Source organism: Microcebus murinus, chromosome 8, assembly GCF_040939455.1.
Source record: "Microcebus murinus isolate Inina chromosome 8, M.murinus_Inina_mat1.0, whole genome shotgun sequence".
Classification (NCBI taxonomy): domain Eukaryota; kingdom Metazoa; phylum Chordata; class Mammalia; order Primates; family Cheirogaleidae; genus Microcebus; species Microcebus murinus.
Genome location: NC_134111.1, coordinates 45,092,575 through 45,117,810, shown reverse-complemented (window position 1 = coordinate 45,117,810; position 25,236 = coordinate 45,092,575). Strand labels below are relative to the sequence as shown.

Here is a 25,236-nt window from a genome sequence, read left to right as displayed (position 1 = left end):
AGTTAGCTAGTGAATTGGTATTAATTTCCATTAATGTTTGTGCTATTATGATGTCCTACAATAAATACATCTCTTTATTTTCACCTTATAAGTTTCAGTTGTATTAAAAAAGACAAGTCTTTACAAAGCTAAATGTTACCAAGTATTTAACAGTAATTGAACTAGCACCAGGCAGTGAGAAGAAAACACAATTAAGTACAATAAATCTCCAGAAAAGATAAAGTGTGTCCACAAATAACTACAATGTAAAATAGAATACAGTAAGTATTCAAGAAGTGCTAAAGTGCTGTTAGACTGTGAGTTTTTACAGAAACGGGATTCTGTCTCATTTATTTTTATATTTCCAGCTCCTAGTTGTGGTGCAATGAATGGCAAATAGTAAATGTCTAATAAGTCCATTCATTTATCCATTTATACAAATATTTATTAAGCCCTTATTAGATGATTAGATGGTAGGCATACCAAGACCTTGTTCTTGCCTTTAATGAGCTCACACTCATGTCTTCAAAACTCGTTTTGAGTGCCCTGCTTATTAGGGTAAGAACACACAGATAATGACAAATATGAATGCAGGGTGTAAGATGACAAGAAAGCAAGATCTGCTGTGTATGAAGTAGCAAGTGGAGGAGAAAGTGACCTAAGGAGACTGATGCCCACTTAGTGCCTTGAGACAGCAGAGAAAATTGACTCTGGACTCTTAGTAGGAGACACTTGTGTGGCATTAATGAACAGGTGAATTTGGAAACATAGTTTTGTCATGTTTTCCAAAACTTCTTGAAAGTTTTCAGGTGTCTTGAATGGGAAAATAGATATGGAGTGAAGGATATCAGGTGGGGGGAGTGACTAAGAGCCCAGCCTATAAATAAAATAAAAGACTGAAAGAATAGAGCAAATGGTAAAGAGTAGAAAGCTAGGTAGAGAAAAATGGCGGGTGGATATAAGGGAAAACAAGAGAAGGAAGTAAAAAAGTAGATGGGGGAGGAAAGAAGTGGAAGGAAAAGGGGTTGTGGTCTCAGTTTGGAATACTGAGTTGGGTATTTCAGAGGTAAAGCTGTGCTCATGTGTAAAAATCTCGTGGGTAAAGCTGTGGACATAAGCCACTAACTAGCATGGTGGTAAAGAACGCGAATGGAACAAAAGCAAAGACTCTAGGACACAGGTGTTCAGGGAAGCACGGGGCTGATGGGCTCAATGAGCCAGACATGGCTACTGACATGACTAAGTTTGGTGGGAAATACTGAGGTGGAAAGAAGCAGGGAAACCATTGCCAAAGTTTATGAATATTGGTGAAATACCAGAAGATTCTAAGGAGATGGGGAAGATAATGCATAGAATGAGAGACGTTATGAAGTCTTCACGGAAAAAGAAATATCTGATATGAACTTCATAGCAGGAATGGAATTTATATAGTCATAGAATGAGAGGAGAGGGAAAGATAGCCTGAAGGATGGTCTAAGTAAGATCAGGGGAAGTAGCAGTGATTAACTCTGTCTCATTTATCATTACCGTAGTCCATGATTTTGCAGATCAAATGATCTGGTAACAATTCCATTGTATCAGTCAGTAGGTCTTAGAGCATATTCAAGTCAATATATTTTCTGAAGGACCATTAGCTCATATCTATCTTCCACCACTCATAACTGGCCTAACTATTAAATACTTAACTCTCCTATCTCCCATAAACTAAACATCTAATGATTCAAGTGGTGTATGTCTGGTGTTGAGATATGGACATGACCTAGTCATGATCTGCATGATCCCAGACATGATCTGCAGCTGGGTTCAGGCCTGGTTGCACAAGCCCAAGCTAACTGGTTCTTTTCCAACATAAGTGGGTGCAAAGAGGCTGGGGATCTCTTAATTTAATAATAGCTTTTCACAGGTGTCTTTATCTATGCTGCTTATCCTCTCCTGCTTGGTCTTGGCTCCAACTTACTAATCGGATGCTACTTTGGATCCTTTTTGTTACAATCATATTATTACAGAGTAAGAAGGAGCTTTTGAGGGTCATGATGTCTTACCTCCTGCTCAAGGACTTCTAAAAGGCCTGTGTTCTGCTTGGCCTAAAGACTCCTTCGTTGTTTTAAAAAAAAAATCATTGAGTTGGGGGTAGATTGCTCCAGTAAATTCTCAAACTAATACCACAATGCTGGGGAGACATGACTTGTCACTGTGTCCCCAAGTTGTATTTACTATCACTGTGACATGTCTGAAGGATCCTAGCACACAGCTGTAACCTAAGACACTATCTTTGTTGAAATTGAATCTAGACTTTTAATGCAGTTTAACTGCTTAGTAAGAGAAAAGACATGTTCCAGTCATGCTTCTAGTAAAGTTTAATGTAAAAAAAATCTGTTTTCTATTGATTCTTTAACCCATTATGAAATGTGGAGTCAATTGTAGGGAAGTAATATTGGAGAAGGACTCTGACTTGGGTGTTCTTGGTGGCATATTTATGTTTAATGTATTCAGAAGAGGGAAGGAAGGAAGGAAGGAAGGAAGGAAGGAAGGAAGGAAGGAAGGAAGGAAGGAAGGAAGCAAGCAAAGGAGGGAAGGACGGAAGCACAGATTCTAATCTAAGCTCTTGGGTAAATTATTACTGTATCTCTGAATGTTAATCTCTACTACTTTTATAAAATGGGTATAATAATCAGCTACTAATCACACAACAATTTTTTGGAATATAAAAGAGCTCCAGAATGCAAAAGTGTTTTCGTAAATTAGAAAAATCTTATCTCTATGTAAGGCATCCAACTACCTGCTTTCATGTGCAATTTAGAATGTCTATCCTTTCACCTCTTGATATTTTCACTTCCTAAATACTGTACGTTTATTTGTAGAAACACTCTGTTTCAGGAAAAATAATGTGTTCCTTTTGGGACCATGTTTCATCACACAGCTTCTCATTACTCATGTGAAGTGCTAAGAACCTTGAGAGGGCAGAAAAAAAATCACCCCTCTTAGTTTCTCTGTAGCTCTCCTTTTGACAGAGCTCAAGTACAGGCTGTTTGGCTATAGAGCCATAGGGATTTGATGAAACAAAGCGTTCCACAGGACTACAGACTCTGCTGCTTCCATCTCAGGGGAAGTACAAGATATGACCTTGGTTGATGACTGGTAAGCACGCTAGTTGCCTAGCAAAATTCAAAAGTCCAAGGAAAAAGCCATAATGCCCTTATTGATTTCTATTTTGAAGCTTTTATTATCATAGTGTGGTATGCTGCAAATTGAGTATTTTAACAGAAAGCGTAGAATAGCATGGAATTTTTTTACTGCCACAGCTGCTGACATGTACCAACAATCTTATCCATTTCTATATTTGCAATGACAACAAAATGTTATGTTACACAATATGTTAGTGCTTCTAAAAAGCTGGGTACATGGGAGTTTTAAATATGAAAGATGAGCCCATGATGAGTGAGATTTAAATAAGAGCAGCCACATTTGAAAGAATCTCAATGTGAAACTAAATAATTTCTTAATGCTACACAAATTTGATAGCCTTCAAGAATCCTTTAAAACAGGTAATTATTTTTATTTTTGAAAGTAGAAAGATAAAGAAACAGGATTTATCAATAATAGCATTTCTGAAGGTTTATAACCATAACTTCAGATCTGATAAGATCACTGTAGATAAGCCTTAATTTAGATGAAATAATAAATAAAACATTTTCTAAAAATTTGTGTATCAATTTTTAAACTAGCAAATAATCTGAAATACATATCTAGAAACAAGAAACCCTTTTAAAATACTCCTCTCATATTGGTTAAAATGCTCAGCTATTTTATACAGCAAATATTCTAGGCAGAATTTTTATCTTGATTCTTTGTTATTCCTCCTCCTTTACCTCCCTCTGCATGACATGAATATTGTGAACAAAGAAGACTATTAAATGAAAAGGGAAATTTTTATTAAAACATTTACTAAATTATCTTTAAAAATCATGAAAAATCTGTCAGATTCTGTTTAATACAAAGTTAAATCAGCATTTTAGTAAACTAACTATTGCTACTACCACTGATATTAAATGATGAGCTGAAACCTTTCGATAACTTCTTGGACATCATGAAATAAGTCTATTTTCTTCAATGGGAAAAATAATCTCTACTGGACATAGCTCATTAAAAAGTCTCTATTAGTTGGCTAGGGTATACAAGTTAGCTCATCATGCCATTTCAATCTCCTGCTTTGCATATATAAACACAATATGAACTACAGTTATCATTTTTAGATGTTTAAATTTGACACATTTGTTGTAAGAACAGATGTAAATGAACAGAAATAAGAATTCATGCATCATTTTAATTCTGCAACACATCAAATTGTTTCCAAGTTTTAGGACATCTTACCATTCTTCGATTTTGTACAGGCATAGGCTCTGCCTGACAGTATAGATAAAATTTTGTGTTCTGCTTATTTTATAAGCATTGTACATACTGCCAGAGAGCCTTCATAACTATCATGAAAATAAATTAATTGAATGAATTACCATAACTTAATGGATCATATCTCCATTCTCATACATGTTACCTTCCTCTGCCTCCTCCTCCTCCCACCCCTGGTTTTTTGAATTACCATTAACCACCCACATTTTCATTTATACAGTTTCCCCTTGATTTTGATGTTTCTCCCTTCAGATAAATTCTCTGAAGTATAGACTTATGAATATTTTTATGGCTTTCATATTGCCAAAGTGCTTCTAAATTTCACTGTTAGTAATAGCAACATGTATACCTATAATAATTTGTACTACAACCCTCACCAACACTTAGGTATTAGTATTTTTTGTTAGAGGAAGGAATATTAATTTCACACAGATGAAATGTCTGTGATTTCATAATGAAATGACATTAGTATTGTTTTAATCTATATTTTTATTACTGTTGTTAAATGGTTTAAAATATTTGCTAATCATATTTCCTACTATGTAGATTATCTTTGGGCATGTATGTTTTAGTGTTTATCTCAAAAATTTACATGTATTTTTTTATACTCTATTGGAAAATAACCCAGCCTATAACATATTAACTGCAAATATTTTTTTCCAATATAAATTGTTTTTTCTTTCTCTTTGGGTTTTTTTATGTAGAAGATAAGTTTAATATTTTTATAACATTAAGCATATTAAGTACTTTCCAATGTAATTTTTTTCCTATTGCAATAAAGCTGATATAATAATTCTACTAAAATTCTGGCAAATAAGCAAACTTCCCCATGATTTAATTCTTTAAAAATGTATTTATCTATTTAATCCATCTGGTATTTTGACATATGTTGTGAATATAAATTACTTCTTTTTCAAATTTGTTAATACCACAGCCATTTATCAAATAATCTTTCCCTTGCCTATTGTTCTATAATGCTCATTTTCTTATAGATACAAAATTTAGATATAATGTGGGATTTTACATGTTTTCCTACATAGAGCACATTATGAAAAAACTTCAATTATATTGTTTTCTACTACAATTGGATATCTGGAATGGCTTTTCAACATTTATGGTTTCTTTTTAAAAATATTCCTTTGTTCTTATTGGCTCATTTCTCCAAATAGATTGTCATTCTCTCACCTTCTAAGAAATTTCAGTTGAGGATTTTATTGAGATTATACTCTTATATTTATAAATGAATGTTGAAAGCATTAATAATTTTATTTATCTTTACATCTGGAAACATAATCTGCCTATTCACTAATTAAAATCTTCTTTTATAACCCATAAGAAGTAACATTCTAAAGATATGTCCAATATAATATAATTAAGAAGCAGAATAAGATAATGGAAAACATAGAGACTATGAAATGAAACATGGATATATACTGAGGGTCAAATCCTGTGTGATCTTGGTCGGGATTCTTATGCTATCTGAGCCTCAGTTGTTTCCTCCATGAATTGGAGTTAATACTACTTAGTTTCAGGATCTGTAGGGAGTAAGGATGATATATATAAAGCTACTGGAGCATAGCACATATCCAATAAATGTTAGCTATGATCATAGTTTTTAATACAGCATATGCCTAGTACTTGACATTTTTCAAAGTTCTCTCATGTGTATTATCCTACTTTGTCTGAACTTTGCAAAACCCTATGAGATGATGTTGTTATTATCATTACTACTATTAAGACCAAAAAAGTAAATATATATCTTCTTTTGCATCAAAAGCACAAGCTCATTTCATATTATCATGATATGTGATTATTATATATTTATAGATTACCAACATCACACAATGACATTGCCCCAAATATTTTATAAATTTTTCTACTATAATAATTATAATTTCCCTTTCATCACATTTTGTAATTAATTGTGCTTGCTTAAAGGAATGCTGTTAATTTCAGTGTATTTCTCTCATGTTCAACAGTGATTCAGTTCCTTACTATCTCTTAAAAATATGTTTGAATCCTTTGGCTTTTTGGGTTGCCACATTTGCAAAATAAATTCTATGCTATAGAATCATATATTAATGGAATTAGCTAATCAAAAAATCAAAAACCAAGACCAGCTATCTATCATGATTTTGAGACATATTAAAATCTTAAGATTATATAAATATCTTAAGAAACATAAATTCAAAGATTATTTAACTATTACTTGTCAGTTTCCTTTAGCTTATAGATTGTGCTATCTTAAGAATATTTCATATCACTCCTTCAATCCTCATAATATCTTGCCTGACAAGAAGGGCTGGTGTTATAGGGAGGGAGAAAAAGAAATTTAAAAAAGAAGCATACATATACACTTATATTTGTTAGTAGACTTTAAATACTATCCTTGGGGAAGAGAGAATAAAGGAATGAGTAGGGAAGAGGTATAAGATTATAAACACTTGCACATTTCGGAGAATTTTGCTACCTTCACAACTTTTCTTAATGCCTGGCTGCCTAAATGCCTTCTCATCATAACCTAGACCTTCCTCTCCTAAATACAGCCTTTTCCCCTCCTGTTCAGAACATCATTTCAGTTATGAGAGGATACATTTTATTAAACCTGGATTTACTCTTTGTCATTCCTCATCTTTTCCCAGAACACTGGGCATTTCCTTGGAAAAATAATAATAATGAAATGTCATTTTTCATTCAATCAGTCGGTTAACATGATCAAATCATCCACCACCAAGACTCATCTAAATAACGGAAACCACTGAGTTGCCTCAAACATATTTCATTTTGGGGGTAATTGCTCTTTGTATCTCATCAATTGGAAAATTAAAACAACAACAACAACAACAAAAAAAAAAACTGGCAATAAAGGTATAAACAAAGACTGAGAGGACACAATTATCTTCACGGTAGAACCAGGCAGTCGGCTCAGGTCTGATCTCAGTACTCACGGGGGAAATGATTAGAAGTGGACGGATTGACACTGTCCCCGCTGTCAGCACTTTCACTGCTGGAAACGTCATCGTCTGATTCTCGCACAGAGGAGCAGGGCGAAGAGCCGTCAACTTCTTCAAACTTCCTCTTTAAAATTCCACTCATAGCTGCAGCGCTGTCACATGTACCTGTAACAGGAACGGGAGCAGTGGAGCATTGAAATATTTGACCGCTGAACGTGTAGTCAAGGTCTCCGGAGTCATTTTTATGTGGCTTTTTATTACACGAGCTGTGGTACAGCTTTCCCTCGGAAGGATCACCAAGCAGATTTTTATTCTATTTTTAAATTAACAAAAAATCAAATTAAATTAAACACAGAGTATTGGACCATTTTGTTACCAAAACGTTTTGACATTTTTAGACATAGTTCAATTTAATGTCATGCCATTATTCTTTTTGTTGGCGAATTGAGAAAAATCTACCTGAGTCCATAAAATTCTGTAAAGAAAACAAATGCTGGTATCTCCTGAAGTCCTAAATGATGACTGCATGATATTAAATTCATCTGGAAAGAACACAAAAAAGTATGCAAAAACTTTATACCTAAGTTTTAAAAATTCAAGAACCCTAAATAGCTGAGCACAATGAAGCTAATGAAATCAGGTCTGAGTTTTAGGTAGTTTCCATTTCAATGTTGCAGTAAGGTGATATGTGTCCCCATGCTACCTGGTTGGTGAAGTCATTGCCACTTTTTCTGAAACTTCCTAAGGCTATTTGCCTGGGAGACAGCACTAATTGAGTAGGGAGACCTGGGGGTGAGGAGTGGATGTGGTTTCTTCGAGATCATTTCTCTTGGATAAAGGGGCTTTCCACTCTCCCTGGGCTTCCCTTTCTCCACCTGCCCTATTTTACCTTGACATGGGCATAGTCCTTTGCAAACTAAGGATATTTTAGGGAATAAGCTATATATAAATTAGCTTAGATATATGTACATGATCTTACATTGCTAAATTAGGTTAACTTAGCTGAAAGTACACGTTGAGTATCCATTATTTAAAATGCTTGCGATAAGAAGTGTTTTGGATTTTGAAATATTTGCATCTACATAGTGAGATATTTTGGGGATGGGACCCAAGTCTAGACACGAAATTAATTTAGGTTTTATATATACCTTATACATATAGCCTGAAGGCAGTTTTATATAATATTTTTAATAATTTTGTGCATGAAACAAAGTTTTGACCATGTTTTGACTGTAACCTACCACATTTGGTCAGGTGTGGAATTTTCCATTTGTAGCATCACATAGGCATCAAAAATTTTGAATTTTTGAGCATTTTGGACTTAGATTTTCCAATTAGGAATGTTCAACTTTTCTTACTAATTTAATTCCATGCATTCTATTTTTCACCTCCGTTATGTCTATTTTAACTCTAATCTGAGTTCTTGAAACCATTCTTTCTTTTTTCCTGCCAGAGTATAGACATTCCTGTTGATCAAAGAGAAGCAAGACCCTTAAAGTTATTCTGAGGTCAACGTAGTTACATTATCTGGTACTGCTCTGAGAAATCTCTGAAATCCCCCCTTCTTTGTGCTCAGATCCCCTGAGTGGGGCCAGCTCTCCAAAGTCTAATTCAGTAGTTTTCAAAATGTGCTACTTAGATCATCAGCAGAGTGTGACCTAGGAGTTTGGTTAGAAATGCAAATTCTCAGTTTCCATCTCAGATCTGCTGAATCAGAAATTCCCAGGAAGTAAGGCCCAGCATTCCATACTTATGAAGCTCCCAAATCAGGTGACTTTGATGCATACTCAAATTTAAGAATTACTTGCGGCCGGGCGCGGTGGCTCACGCCTGTAATCCTAGCACTCTGGGAGGCCGAGGCGGGCGGATCGCTCAAGATCAGGAGTTCGAAACCAGCCTGAGTAAGAGCGAGACCCCGTCTCTACTATAAATAGAAAGAAATTAATTGACCAACTAATATATATAGAAAAAAAAAATTAGCCGGGCATGGTGGCGCATGCCTGTAGTCCCAGCTACCTGGGAGGCTGAGGCAGGAGGATTGCTTGAGCCCAGGAGTTTGAGGTTGCTGTGAGCTAGGCTGACGCCACAGCACTCTAGGCCAGGCAACAGAGTGAGACTCAGTCTCAAAAAAAAAAAAAAAAAAGAATTCCTTGCTTATTTTTCAGATGCTCCAGTGTCTCCCTCCCTGGACTTTGACCTTCCTTGGGTATGTCCACACACCAGCCCTAGACAGTCACCCAACCCAGCTCTCAATTCCTAGTCAAAATCTCTTCTTTGGCTTACCCTGGCATGATTCCTAGCAAAATAATTACAGTATTTAGATGTCTAATAAATATTATAATTTCAGTTTATTGCATTCATCTAAACATGCGTTGAGAAATATGCATGTGCTTGACTCCTTGAGTTGAGTGGGGATACAAAAGGGAGTTAGAATACCTTACCTGTCCTCAAAGAGCAAACATTCACTATGCTGGGTTCCATCAAATACCCCACATTCCTGTTCTACCTCAATCATTTTATTGATCCATGTCTTCTGCATGATTGTTATATTGAAAATAGAGACAGCAACAGGAAGATATATCGTCCATTATTTTGAAAATATAATCTCTATTCTGATTGTGATTTTACCACTATTCGGATTAGCATATTATTTTCTCCATCTTAGAGAGTGTGAAATGCATAAAATGTTCATGCATATCTGAATAGAGCGAAGAGAAAAAAAAGATATTTTAAGCAAAGTCTTGAAATAAAAGTAGGACAGGATATAAATTTTAAAATGGTTCACTTCAAACAAGATGCAAAGTAATTCATGAGGGAGAGACTCCAAGACACAAAGTAATACAAGATGGAAACCTATGTTTAAAAGCACATTTTTATAATAAGATATTGCAATGGGAACAGTTAAAAACCATGTTCTTGAGCTCCACTTAATTCCCCCACCCCACCCCTCCAGATTCCATAGGAAAGGCAGATTCTTCAAGAATCAAAGACACCTAATTGGGCTACAGGGAACCATGTCCCAACATTACAAAAGGTGGTACTTGGTATTCTTCTCTTCCTTTCTCACTTCCTCAAGAATGAGAGGGGAAATATTTGGAAAGACAATAAAAGAGTTAAAAAGTGTCTTTTTTCCTTTTGTTATTACATTTGGGACTGCCAAGAGCTGCAGTAACAAAGTTGAAGGTTGGATGTAATTTCTGTCTGGATATTTATAACTGAAAAGAGTTTGAGCTAGAACCAGGTGCAAGGAAGTAAGGAACTGTTTGTTTAGGGTATGGTCAGTATTTAAGGAAGAAATTAAACTAATTACAGTGGGTCATAACCTTAACTTATACCTATACTTATGAAACTGGTGAAGTGCTAAACTCTCATGAAGCAACAGGGCATCACATCTGTCTATAGTTTCACTGTCTTTTTAAAATACTATGTGAGCATAACAAAATGTTATAACAAAACAGGAGGGCCAAATGGCCCATTGTTTGCCAATATGTAACCTGTAATCTTTACTCAGTAGTGGAATCTTAAAGAGAGATGTAGTTTTCTCCTTCATCGTCTACATCATCTTACTAGAAAAGAAAAACATATAAGGATTTTTGGAGAAGACCCTGTCAATAAAGTGGTGTATATCCCTGGTTTGCTTGAACCCTGTGTTGATCACCTCAGAATTTGAGGATGGCAATATATGGCTGGCTAGATACAGATCCAAGTAAGGAGAATGAATGCTCACCCAATAGCTGCTCCTTAAATACCCACATACTATATTTTTGTTCCTAACAATCAAACTTGGTAGCATGAAGCGATTGAAAAAGTGGCAAACATTTCAAATTGGCTTTAGATAGCATCTAAAGAGCAGATGATAAAGTTGGAGAGGCATTAATTTATTCTAAACATAAAGAGCTGAATGTCTAAGTCTAGAACAGCCATTTTATCATAACTACCATTGTCCAATTCATGAAACACATGCTAGTCAAGGGTACCATTCAGACAGAGCCTCCTAATTGTTCTCTTCCATTCACTGCTGCTAGCTTCCAGTGTGTTTTCCAGGTTGCAGGTACAATGATAATTTTTAAATTTTTATTTATTTACTTATTTATTTATTTTGAGACAGGGTCTTGGTCTGTTGCCCGGGCAGGAGTGCATCATAGCTCACAGCAACTTCAAACTCCTGGGCTCAAGTGATCCTCCTGCCTCTTCCTCCTTAGTAGCTGAGACTGCAGGTGCACACCACTATGTCCACCCTGCTAATTTTTCTATTTTTTGTGGAGACAGGATCTTGCTATGTTGCCCATGCTGGTCTCTAACCCTTGGCCTTAAGCAATCCTCCCACCTCAGCCTCCCAAATTGCTTGGATTATAAGTATGAGCCACCTCACCAAGCCAAAATGACAAATTTAAAATTCAAAATTGATTATGTCAGTCTATATCTTAAAACTCTTAAGTGGTTTTAGATTGCCTTAGGATAGAGCTCAGAATCCTCAAAATGGCTTATAAAGTTCTTAGCAATCTAGCTTGCTAACCTCTTCATCCTCACTTTGAGCTATTGGCCTAGAGGCCAGAAAGAAATGGCAAGTTGGAGAAATTGAAAGATTATTTGACCTGAAATATCAATGATAAGGCCAATAGCTCAATAAATATTTGTCCAATGAATGAATAAAATCCTTTTAGTTCCATACGTTAATTACTTTATCATGTCTGTTTTCTTTGTTAGACTAGAAGCTCTATGAAGGCAAAAATCATGTTCATCTCATTTACTTCTCTGTCTCCCTTGATTAACAAAACATTTTGATTGAAAGAGGATTGAAATGAGATCGACCTTAAAATGTCACACAATATTTTGCTCATAAGCAACACAAAAATCAGCTCTGGACTAACTTGAGCAAAAAGACTTCTGTTGGAAAAATATTGGACTAGTACATGTAATCTAAGACAGAGCTAAAAACCAAAACTCAGGAAACACAGGAACCAGGACAGCTTCTAGGATTACGGGTGTAGAAATTCCTTGATCTTTTCTCTAGAGCTCTGCTGTTACCAGGTTTAAGCTCCAGCAACTTTTCTCTCTGTCTCATGGTTCAAGGGTAACGTTCCCAGGACTGAGTGATGTTTTGAACTGTCTTGGGTCAGGTGTCTGTCTGCCCCTTGATCTTTCACCTATATGGCGTTAGGTAGAGAGGGAAGTATCATGAAAAGATAGCTACTCGATTAGATACCACTCCATAGACTCTCACTCAGAGACTTTCAAAGCCAGTATCTCTTCCTTGTAAAAAACTGATTTATTGCATTTTATTTCATTTACCAATATATCCCATGTATTTACCTTTTGGCCAGGTTCTTAGTTTGGGATTCCCCTTTCCCTGCACCAACATCTCTTTGTCTACTGCAAAATTTAATTGAGAACTACTTTATTTAAAACATTAATAAGCATGTTGCAATCTTGGAAATTTGCTATTCTTGATTAACATATACTATTTATTTCATATTTGCATTAGATGTAACCATTGCTCAGAAGCTTCTTAGCACATTTGGGAACAAGTAGCAGAAAAGCATAAATGTTTCATTTCTCTCATCAAAAACATATTGATGATGAAACAACACTAGATCTTCTATGGTTATCAGTATAGTTATTTCATTGAATATGTTTCTGGCCTATTGGGAAGGCAAAGAGAATTGCAAGCTCAAAGAGAAAAGTATCAGAAAGATGTATGTGATGATAAAGGGAAGAGTTTGGCTTAAAATGCCAAATCAATAAGATGGATAAAAACATACATTTTAATGCCTTTGGAAGAATGACTAAAACTAAACTTTGGGTATGTGTTGTATGGACTCTTGTTCATTTCACTCTCTTTTGATGATCTAAAAATTCTACAGCCTTCATAGGTTAGTATCCTACCTAAATTTATCTAATGTATAATCCTTTTCTATTCTTATATTCTATCCTTATTTCTTAATATTTTCTTATCCATTATAAGAAAACAACCACAGAAAATGTGCTTTAAGAACATAGTCAATCACCCAGTTGTGAGGAACAGGTTATGTGATTTGCAGAAGAACCACTTTAGGGTTGCCAGATTTAGCAAATAAAAATATAGGACAAAAAAGTATATAGGACATTCAATTAAATTTGAATTTCCTATTTTAAAAAATGAATAACACTTGGGACATTTATACTAAAATTATTATTTGTTTATCTGAAATTCAAAGTCAACTGAGCATTCTACATTTTATCTGACAACACTAACTGGTTCTCTTGGTGAGAAAATAAAATGACTGTGCAATCAACAAAAACACCTATATAAGAAAACCGCCTAGACTGGAATATTCCTGTTCTTGAAACCCTGTAAATAAAACATGTAAGATCATTAGGGTGAATCATGAATTTACCAAACAGTTGGAAAAAGTGAGGGGGTATGTAGTGGTTAATAGGTTAAGTATAGGACTACTTATCACTGACGCAGAAATAAATGAAACTGAAAGGACATTAATTTTGGCAAGGCAAGAATTTCTTCATATGGTGATAGGGAGGTCCCTCTAGTGAGAAGTTGTCTCTTCCTTGGCCTGAGGAATGAAAGGGAAGTGAGCTGTGAGTTCTGTGTTCCTTTGAACTGGTAGTTCCTTATTCAAAGGTGTTTAGTGGATGAGCCTTAGTGGGTATTCAATCAGGAACAATGAAAGGCATCTACAGCCTTTCCAGTCACTTGCACCTGGGAGACTGGCTTTATCCTTTGCAATGCAAATTTTGTAGTTAAGCAAAGTGAGACCAACCTTTAGTTGCAATGGTCATTAACAGAGATTCTTCCACCACAGTGATTTAGCATAGATCTAGGAGCATATAAAACAACTCCATATTCTAATGTAGCGTGGCAGGGGGGGCAGGAATTATTCATGATTTGTCAACAAAATAAGCTATTTTGTGTTTTTCCAATAAATTCTTCCAGTAAGCACAAAAGGCTAAGAAAATAAATAAAGTTCTATTCCAGTGAACTTGATGAGGTGAGGGTACTTGCTTCAATCAGCAATGGCTCAGGGTCCAGGAAACACCAGTGTCTGGACTGAGTTGCACAGGAAAAGCTTTTCTTCTGTAGCTTTACTCAGAATGAAAAACAATTTTGATGTTTCTTCTGGTTGCTTCACCAAATTCAAATGATGAGGTGAGAAATATTGTATTGAAAATACTGGGAGTGGCTCATCTGTGATAGCAGGTGGTCAAAGCTTAGCTGGCAAAAGTAAGATTATTTGCAATGTGAAATCATCAACCAGATTGTCTATTGGTCTAGATAGAGGATGAAGAGGACAGTAGTTCAATTGATGGTATGTAGGTTTTATTTCAATATTTAAAAGAGAACTCAGTTTTAAAAAACCATGCTATGTTACTTTTATCCCTTTAGAAAAATTTAGTTAACTAAATATTCCTACATGTCTGGATAAATTTTTAGCTAAGTTAGTTTATATTAAATCCTTTTCCTCTCCAATTTTTTCAAACTCTAATTTTGAGTAATCTGTGATGTTCTGCCCTTACACTATTTTGTTAATCAAACACTGGCTATAGTCTAAAGTCTCCGCTAAATAAAATAATCATTATTTTAGGCAGTTTCCCTTCTAAAAGAAATGACTTCTTTGAACAATCTTAATTAATCTGAACAATTCTTACTTTTTTCCCAAGGCCTTTGACTCAGTTCTATTAGCTTTTGTTGTTGTTGAATCTTTAAACAAATCCATTTCCTTCTTTTCTTTCTGCTTCTTCTTCATTGCACTCTCATATTCTTTGCATAGTAGCCTGCAAAACTGGGGCATGGACAAGGTAAAGACCATCTCTCTAACGCTGAGTGTTATGTGACAGCATATTTCTCTGATTTATTTCCATACTGGAAATTAATTCCAAGTGTCATTTAGGAGGCCGTCTCTTTGCTACTACCTGGCTCTTTGTTTCAGCCATGGTGATCCTGGCCTCAGCTCCTTTCCCTGAGAGTACTTCTAAAATGTGTAATAAATGGTCATTCAATAACAGCAGAGAAGTTGTATACATATTTGTCCTTAATGTTCATCTTTTGTTTACTTTAATGTCATTTATAATACTTTTTGTATATTTATTTTACTAGAATAAAACCTGTAGACCAGAAGTACAAGGCTGAAGACTATTATATTAAATAAAGGCATAGGGAAAGATGAAGAGGATTTAAGTATCTTGAGATCTACTATGTGCAATTTATTTACAATCTTTATCTTATTGAAACTTTACAACAATCTTGGCAATGTGGCCCTTATCTTGCAGTTAAAGAAAACCAAGTTTCAGAGACGGAAGACTGCCACAAAATTTTTTCAGTTTCTTAGAAAGCCAGGATTAGAACTCTGTACATCCATACTATGCTCCTTCCCACTGGAAGACTTCCAGCAAATCACAGAGGTAACTACAATGCATAATATTTAGAATATTTTTATTAAAAAACAGTTCACATCTATGTGGGGGCAATGTTCCTTCAAAAGCAATATTTAATGTAATTTTATTAGAAGGTAATCCATCACTCTTAGATCACTCAAACAATTACCATTGAATAAGCAGAAGAATGCCTTGAACATTTACCACTCCATACATTCTAAGAATGTTTATGCATTTATCTCTAAAAAAAAAAAAAAAAAAAGATTTCTTCTTCTCCTTCCACGGTACTAGGGCCATTTCTGCCTAAACCCATTTGGCAGGGAATTAGCGTATCTGCCGCCAAGAGGAGAGGGATTTGGCAAGGATTTCACAAGGTAAAATCCCACAAGGTGTTTCCATGGGGCACCACCAATGTGAAAAATGCTGTTGGTGGCTTGCCAATGTGAGAAGTGCAAGTCGGCCAAGTGTACTTCTCTTGTCCAGGTGTCTGTTTAAGCCAAGAACCCTGAGAGCACTCCTGGCTAATAAATATTTTTGTTGGAGAAATAATGATTGTGGGGTTCCCCAATTATGTATGAATTCCTTCTGCCAGAGTTGCCTGTGACCTTGAGTTAAGGTCTGAGTTACTTTATGTGTGGTGGATCATAACATGTTTTGCAGTTTGACGATTTGCAGTTTGAGGATTTGATGAAAGAAATGAATGCTTTCCCCAGAAAAAACTGTGCACATAGCAGAAAAGACCATCTATTCATGGACTCTCAGGGTAAGAACCTCTGCTTTGGTGATTATGCCATTTCTCCAGCTTTAGTGGATATCCAGAACTTGGAGAAATGATTCAATGTGAACAAATTAGTTCAAAGTATGGAAAAAGTTTGAGAATCTACCCGCTCCATTCCCTTTACCACCAGAGTTACCCACTTCCTTCCTAGGAAAAGGCTCCTTCCAGCCCCTTGGGTTTCTGTCTGGCATGTGTGCCAATAGACCTACTGCATCTCATGGGGGCACTACCTCTCGATTTCTTGACTGTTCTCTTGGCTGCCACATACTACTCTTAAACAGCTACCCAAAATTGGCCTCATCTGTAACTTTGTGACTTGATAAATACTTAACAGGACTGGTTCTAAGTTGAGATATACTTTCCCAGACAGTATCTGTCTTTCCTAAAAGGTGGTTGGTTCGATAGCCTCGTTCCATTTATAATAATTAAAGTTAGCATTTAGTGAGCACCTATTATGGACCAGATCCTTTGTAACCATTCTCTGTAACCTCCCCCTAAATCCTACAAGGCAATTTTAACAAAGGAAACTGAGGTTTCAGATGCTTAGATCATTTGCTCAAGGTTTATGGCTAACTCACTCCTTCACTGAGAAATATTCCCTGACCAGCACCACACTAGGGTTCAGCGATCTCTTTGCATTCACAGCACAGCATGGTCCATGCATTTATCAGTACTTATTTTTTTTTTTTTTTTTTTTTTTTGAGACAGAGTCTCACTTTGTTGTCCAGGCTAGAGTGAGTGCCGTGGCGTCAGCCTAGCTCACAGCAACCTCAAACTCCTGGGCTCGAGTGATCCTTCTGCCTCAGCCTCCCGAGTAGCTGGGACTACAGGCATGCGCCACCATGCCCGGCTAATTTTTTATATATATATATCAGTTGGCCAATTAATTTCTTTCTGTTTATAGTAGAGACGGGGTCTCGCTCTTGCTCAGGCTGGTTTTGAACTCCTGACCTTGAGCAATCCGCCCGCCTCGGCCTCCCAAGAGCTAGGATTACAGGCGTGAGCCACAGCGCCCGGCCTATCAGTACTTATTATACTGTGTTATAATCTGTTTTACCTGATGTTTTCTCACGCTTGACTAAAATGTTCTTTGTGGACCGAGTATGTATTCCAGAGCCTGCTCAGTAAATAACTGGTCATCAACTTGGAGTCCTAATCCTGCATCAGCTACTAACAAGTGGCATAATTTTAAGTATGAAGATCACTTCTCTGGGTCTCAGTTTTCACTTCTACCAAAAAAGGGGTCAGGGCATAACTAGTAAAAATAGGTTCTGAAACCAAGTCATCCCCACTACCTGGGAGTAAATGCAAAATCTATGACCTCTATGCAAAGGGTCTCTAATCGTTCATGCCCTCTTCCCTCACTGTGTGCAAACCACATCAGCTAAATTGACTTAAGTCCTGCTGATAAAGGGTTGATGGACAGCTAGTCCACTTATTAATGGTAAAGAGGTTCTCTATGACTGTCTGGCTGAGGGATCCCCAGGAAGCTTTCCATGTTGCCTATGCTTGTGTGCCGTTGGGATTATTATTCACAGAAGCATAGCCAGAACTTGGGTTTTAATGCCTCTTGGTCCTAAACATTGATCATCATTTGGTATTTGGCAAAATTATATAATGGCATACATACTAGTCTGGTAGTCAAAAGTCCTTTCCCCAAAATTAACCATTAAGGTGCTCTTTTAGTTAGCAAGAATAGAGAAAAACTGTGAGGAACAAGATAAGGCTTTTAAAACTGTTGCAAATTTATCAAGTGGCCATCGTAAGCCTGTTTTTCCCACTCTAACAACAAAAGTACCATGTAAAGTCAATGAAAAATTTATTTTACATGCTTGCTATTACAACTAAAAACAGTACTTAGCCTGATTACTTGGATGATTGGCAAGACTTAGCACATTAAGGAAAAAACAACCACACAGATGTGGAAAAATTTAGTATTATTGCAGCACTCAAAGATAATATTTTTTTTCACCTTAGCACTTAAGAAGTTTTCCTTCAGTCTTTTAGAAAGTTTCTGATTGAATAATACAATAGACTATCCAATGTAAATCAAAGGATATTTAAGAGACATGGTAACCTTTTCCTTCAGAGGAATCATCTGAATAGTGTGAAGGAAAAAGAACGTTAAAAAAGCATTTCCCTCATTAAGTAATCTAAAATAGACATCAGAATAAAATATGGCCAAGTTTTAGAACCATACCCATCCAATCACTGGGATTCTGCCAGAGATATTGCACGGAAAATAAAAGACATTTAAAAAATTAGGACAAGTAGAAAAAACTACTTCAGATATTCTTTAAAATAAGCCACCACCTTAGGCACAACATAGATTTTTTTGCTATTTAAGACAGAGAACAATAGTTATTCAACCTGCAGCTGGCATTGCATTAAGAAGTAATTAGTAAAAATAATACATGGTGTAAAATTAACTATGTGGATTTTCAAGTCTTAGTGAATGTCCTACTGTCAGAAATTAAGACTTTTTCACAATAGAACTAAATCACAACAATGTTATACAATCTTTAAAAAGTTGGAAATACACTGTTTAAAGAAGATTCTCCGTTCGAAGAAGTTTCACAAAATCAAAGATTCGTGATATTCCTCCAGTTTATACAAAACTGGTTACCAATGTATATTTATCAAAAAGCACTTCTAAGTATGCTGCTATTAAAAGAATTTTTAAATAAAAAATGTATATATATTTTCTCAATTTCTTTTGAAAAATCTTGTGACTAAATCAATTCATGCAATATTTCTAAACATCATTGTGATATACAGGACGTTTAAAATAGCGATTAATCTGTGACATAAAGATCATTTCATGATTTAAACAAATTATCACTTGTATGTAATTAGATAAAATTAGGCTCTTTATGCCCCATGACAGCAGTAGCTCAGCAAACATTTCTTGGACATCTATTATGTGCCAACCTCCCTCATAATTGAAAAATTCATAGTCTGTGGACGAGATAGAAATTCTGGATAGAAATTCATCAGACATGAACAACTCCTGCCTTAATTGTACAAGGTCAAAATGGAAAAATAGCAGAGCAAAAGCACAAAGATAGAAATTTGAAAAGCAATAAAGGATATAAAATAAGAGAGGTCAGAAAAGTACATACTGCCACATCATATCTGAGGATTTTGTAGAGATTGTACTTCTAGTTAAAAAGATTTCAGATATATCCCTGTAAAGCCACATATAGTTTGAACCTTGATGAACATGCTGACTGCCTTCTCTACTTGCCCCATCTGAACTCTGGGCATTAGCTGCTCAGTATTACCTTGGTATAACTTTCAATAAAATCCTGGTAGGTTCCCATTTTTGGAAAACAAATCTCTTCCTCATCCATTAAAACTTAAGGTATTTCATCAGGATTCTCTATAACTATAGGTTTGAGCTGAATTTGCCTCATTAATATCAGGGAATCAACTATTATGGGTTGAAAAATATTAAAATTAGCTATCACTTAGAATGTTCTTATGTCATGCCATTCCATTTTCATAAAAAATTCTTGATATGGAGACTAGTATTACCACGTTGCAGATGAAGAAGATGAGGCTTACAGATTTCTAGTACCATGTCAAAGCCACATGGCTTGTAAGTGGCAGAGCACAACGAGGAAGTGATCTGGGTTTGGACTTGAACCAAAGCTCTTAACTATTCTCTTATTCAGGCTCTTTATATTTCATGAGACAGCTTGAAGTCACACACACAATAAACTGCATAATAAAAGCATTTACCTATCAAGAAAACAAAATACAGTATCCTTCTGGTTTTTCAGTTGTTCATAAATTGACCTAAAGTTATAAAATTTTATTGTACTAAACAAAGTGACTCCGATTTATTAAAGAAGCAGTACTCAGGCCTTTCAAAAAATGCTAATGTGTAAAAGAGGACCAGAATATGAAGCGATTTCCCCCAAATATTTTGGACTAGTTCTCATTCTTACAGACTCTTTCAACATTAGGTTCATGGAACCCGTACTCCTTCAGATCTTCAAAGTTCTTCAGAGTGTGGAAGAACACCTACTAAAATAATGGTGTGTCTTGTGTATCTTAAAACAAACATTGTATTAGTGAGTTTTCAAAGAAATGGGGGTTTATGGCTCAGTTGTCTTATAACCTGAGCATGCACACATACAGCTAAATGCATTTCTAAATGAATATATGATTCATAAGCTTGCATGGAGATAAAGGAGTGACCAAGCAACAACCCTTCCCATCTAGTGAGTGGAAGGTGGTGAATTTGATGCCAGGCTTGAAAATGAGATGGATCACACTCCTGAAATTGGCAAGAAGAGGTATGTGGCACCAATGATTAGTCTAATCTCACCAAAAAAATTGGTCTCTGTGTGTTCTTTTATATATGCGATTCCTCATTTCCCTATGAGACATTAAGTAGTCTCAGATGACTGTTGATTCTTTAATCTGATAAATTCTCATTGTAGCAAAAAGAACACGTTTTCATTTATTTGGAATTCATATGATTTTCAATATCATGAGCATAAAAAAAACCCAAAAATAAATTTTATTTATTTTCTATGTTCCTATACTATATATGTATGTGTGTCAGAAGTTTAGTACATAGGAGAGAAGTATGGAAGAATGTTTATCTCTCTCCCTCTGCCTAGCAAAGTCTAAATGAGTTAGAATTTAATGTAAAGCCAGGTTCACAAAATTGATTTTATTTTTGGATTGCTCTAAGACAAGGAACAATTACTATATTAAAAAGAATATATTTTAACATGAAAAATAAGGTAGTAAAATTATAGAAAGCATATAAAATTACATATAAAAAACATGTAACAGTAAAAGGCTATTTGGTGATGGAGAATAGTTGGGAACACGTTTTGTCTTTTGCAATAAGTGAATATAATGGTGGGAATTATCATTCTTAAGCCATGAAGAAAAGTCTATATACTGAGTTCTACTTTGCTCAACAGGCAGAATGATGTGTACTATATTTTGCTTTCAAGAAAGCTATTAGCATTTTAAAAAACTGGCCTTTATATTTATAAACTCTAGCTATTTGGAAAATTGGTTTATGTTGTACAGATTATTTTCAACTCTACTAGACAAGGTATTACTATAGCATTACTATATATAGGTCTAATAAGATCCTTAAAATCATTTTACAATTTTTATACTTATACTTTTCAATAAGGTTGATTTAATTTTATTTAAATTCTACAATATGGGATAATAAAGGCAATTATTGATTGTTTCTTTTAAAATGTCATGTTAAAATGAATATGATTGTTTTGAATACTGAATTATTTTGAGCATTTTCCTTCTATGTGTCACAAATAATTAAATTCTTCTTTCTATTTCACAGGCTCCAGAAGTTCAGGAGAAGGACAAATATAGCAATAATAAAACTTAAAACATACACACGTGATTTTGAGATGACAACAGTTATTTGTAGATTTTAGACCCTATTCCATGCTGCTAGACTGAGTACAACATGTTTGCCCTAAAATCTTTTCCAAGCCTACAATATGGTCTCTAGTTTCAAGTGATGACAAAGACAGACTGGTAATCAGAGAGCAGGAAATTCATTTTTGAAAAATCCTTAAAGATTCCTTTGACGTCTGATAGAACACTGTTTGAGTACACTAAGTGCACATCTCCAAGGATTTGTTTTTAGATTATTCTATTTATTTTATTTTACTTCTCAAATTTGATTCGAATTGTATTTACACAAATACATTTTTCTATATACATTTAGATATCTAGACCATAAACTTACTATGTACATGCTGCTGAGATTTGTGTGGAAATAATATGGCCCAAGCTAATGCAAAAAAGACTTCATAGTTTTGAGTGAATCTGCATAGAGACATAAATTATCCAGGATATTCAAAGCCATAAATTAGCTACAGGACATAGATAGCTCTCTTGTGGCTCACGGAAGCACAACAATTCTCTTTATTTCACATTTGTCTATTATCACGTTTTCTCCAAGAATCTTCATGGGCTCTCCTTCTTTGGCTGCACTGTGTTTTTATTTCCATATTCAGAATGTGCTTACTGGTAGCAGTTGCATTTACAAAGTCAGAAGAACTGGACAGCCTAGATTAATATTAAACTCGGTTCTTTCTTCCCTTTCTGCCTAGAACATATGCAGAGGTTAATAAAGACACTACCTGAATTAAAGGTAAAATAAAAATTTTATTAAAAATTATTGGATTAAATATGATTTATCAGTAAAGAATATTTTATTTGGCTGCTTAAAATATAAGTTTTATATATATAGGAAAATAATAGTATGTTATGTATACAAAATATAATATACATATATTGCTATATATACATATGTGTGTGTATATGTATGTGTATATATGTTTGTGTGTATAGATATATAAAAAGGCAAAAGTCTATTAATATTGTTTGGACCAGGGAATTGTATGTTTTGATCAACATAAAAAAGGAAATAATTTACTTAAAATATACTCCCTTTAGCTAAAGTCATTGAAAGTTTCAAAAGAGAAAGAGTTTAGAAGAAAATGTCACTTTTTGCATTTTTAAAAAGCTCATACAAAACATGAATTCCTTTTCCTAAATTAACCTCCGGATCCTGGATAAATGTCATAATGTCCCCATAGAGTGATAAAGGGTGAGAATCTAGCCCTGAATAACCACTACAAAGTGAATTTCATAAATATTTGAAATAATTGTCCTTCACTGCTTTCAATGCCCATCCTCTTCTTTTGGGCTCCCCTTGAGCCTTCTTCCATAATAAAATAAAAGATATTATTGCCAAACTACAATATCTTAAACATTATAATAAAATTAACTCCCCTTTTTCAGTGCAAAAAAAGTAATTAAGTGTATCTAAATATGTACTACCTCTTCACATGTAAGCTTCATAAAATTTATTTTTACATCTTATGCAAATATAAAAGCATAAAGCAGTAATTTCATGACTAAATGCTATTTTTGCCTCTTCATTTTTTCCAACATATTTTCATACACATGCAACCTGTAATATAGACAGATGCACAGTTGATGCAAATGAAAATAACATTTTTTTCATCAACATTTTAAGTACCGAATTGATATATTTAAATTTTTTAATGCTATGGATAAACAGTTTGATCATGTTGTTTTAATTAAGTTTATTTGAAAATATGTTTTGGAAATAAAAAAGCAATATGAACAATAAAAGTGAGTACACATTTGTTTGGTGCAGGACAGACTTTACTATGATGTAATCACACGTTTTACAGAAGTGTGATGTTTAGTGCATGGAGAAAAGACTTTTGTCTTGCCTGTGACATTTACGAGGATCACTTTACAATCCAGACTTAACTGAAAGGAAAAGTCATAGGAAGTTGAACATGTTGAGTTCAAATAGCATGATCTAAAAAGTCTCAAAGAAAATTAATAACAATTAGAAAAATCGAAGAAGGATTTAAAGGATCTAGACCCAAAATAAGGAATTATTTCTCTGACAAGATGTTTAGCAATAAAACAGTGAAAGAAAACTCTCAAAACCAAAACCCCCTCTTGAAGTCAAAACATAACTTATTAAAACTGTCCTTATGATGTTGTGTGGGATATAAACAAAGGAACTCCATTATTTAATTCCAGATATCTGTAAGAATCTTAGGATAGGAACTCAGATCCTATTTAAAATACATTTCTTTAAAAATGTAAAAATTTTCTAAAAGTTGTAAGTCTTGATATCTATCTAGATGTTTGAACTCAGATATCTCTCTGCAATAAAGACTTACCTCCCCCCCAAAATGGAATTATTTAGAAGCCCAAACACAATTTTTTTCTCATATGAAATTATTCCATTGGAACACAACGTCCATGTTTCAGAGAAAACATGAAAAAGAAAATTGAAAAATAAACTAGTTAAGGGAAGCCTGAAAACCAGGAACACCCTGCCAATTGCCACAATGAATTAAAATAGCCAATCCTCATCAGTGTCTATAACAGAAATAAAATCAGGCGCATCATGAAATGTCACCATACCTGCATGCACTTTAAATGAGTACGACACACACGCTGCAAAATCTTCACTCCCAGAAATAAAGCACACTTCATTTAACTGCTGCAAAACACTGCTGCAGGAGCCCAGTGCATTTTTTTTCAGGCAACTGATCCAGCTTTCCACCAGCCCTGTGACCTTTGAACTCCCTTCTGCCCCCCTCCTCTCTCTTCTGCAGTCAAAGCCTCTGAGCTGGTCTCATTTGCATAAGGCTCAGGCAGTCCTCCAGCAGCTGAAACGGAATGCTGGGTAAGGAATTGTGGAACTGCAGTTCTGCCAGGGTACCTGAATCACGGGAGAGCAGGAACACGCGATGGGGAGTGGGCAAGGGTTTTACTGGGCTGTGAGCATCACGTTCCCCCGTGTCTGTTAGTGGACAAATGATTTTAACGCTTTGTTTTAGAGTCCTATTCTCACTGCTTACCCCCTCCCCACCAAAAGAAGCTGTCAGCAGCGACTATGGTAACCAAGGAAACCCAAATAGTCAAATACTTCATTTAAATACGTGTGGAAGGCCAATTTTAAATTTTCATTAACTTCTCTTGTTTTTGAAACATAGCTTTTTAAAAAAATTCAAACACATATTGCACGTAGAATCTGGCACATGGGGTATTTCTTTTTGTTGCTGTGGTTTAAACAGCATCTTACAGGCATAAATTTATATTAGCCACTATACAAATACATGAGGTCACTATAGTAATTCTGTAAAATGTTAAATGTGCCTAAGTGCCTTGGAGACTATCATC

At 35.0% G+C, this 25,236-nt stretch overlaps 1 protein-coding gene across 3 annotated transcripts in view; it reads right to left on the bottom strand.

The window, feature by feature from the left end:
* CSRNP3 (cysteine and serine rich nuclear protein 3) overlaps positions 1-25,236 on the bottom strand; it is a 192,275-nt gene that overhangs the window by 73,369 nt on the left and 93,670 nt on the right. For 2 of the 3 annotated variants that reach the window (XM_012761165.3, XM_012761168.3), the window contains one exon: positions 7,335-7,505. In XM_012761165.3, coding sequence (XP_012616619.1) covers positions 7,335-7,505 — 171 coding nt within the window. Of the gene's footprint in view, positions 1-7,334; positions 7,506-24,474; positions 24,557-25,236 lie in introns of those variants that run through there. The other variant, XM_012761169.3, reaches the window with a different exon arrangement.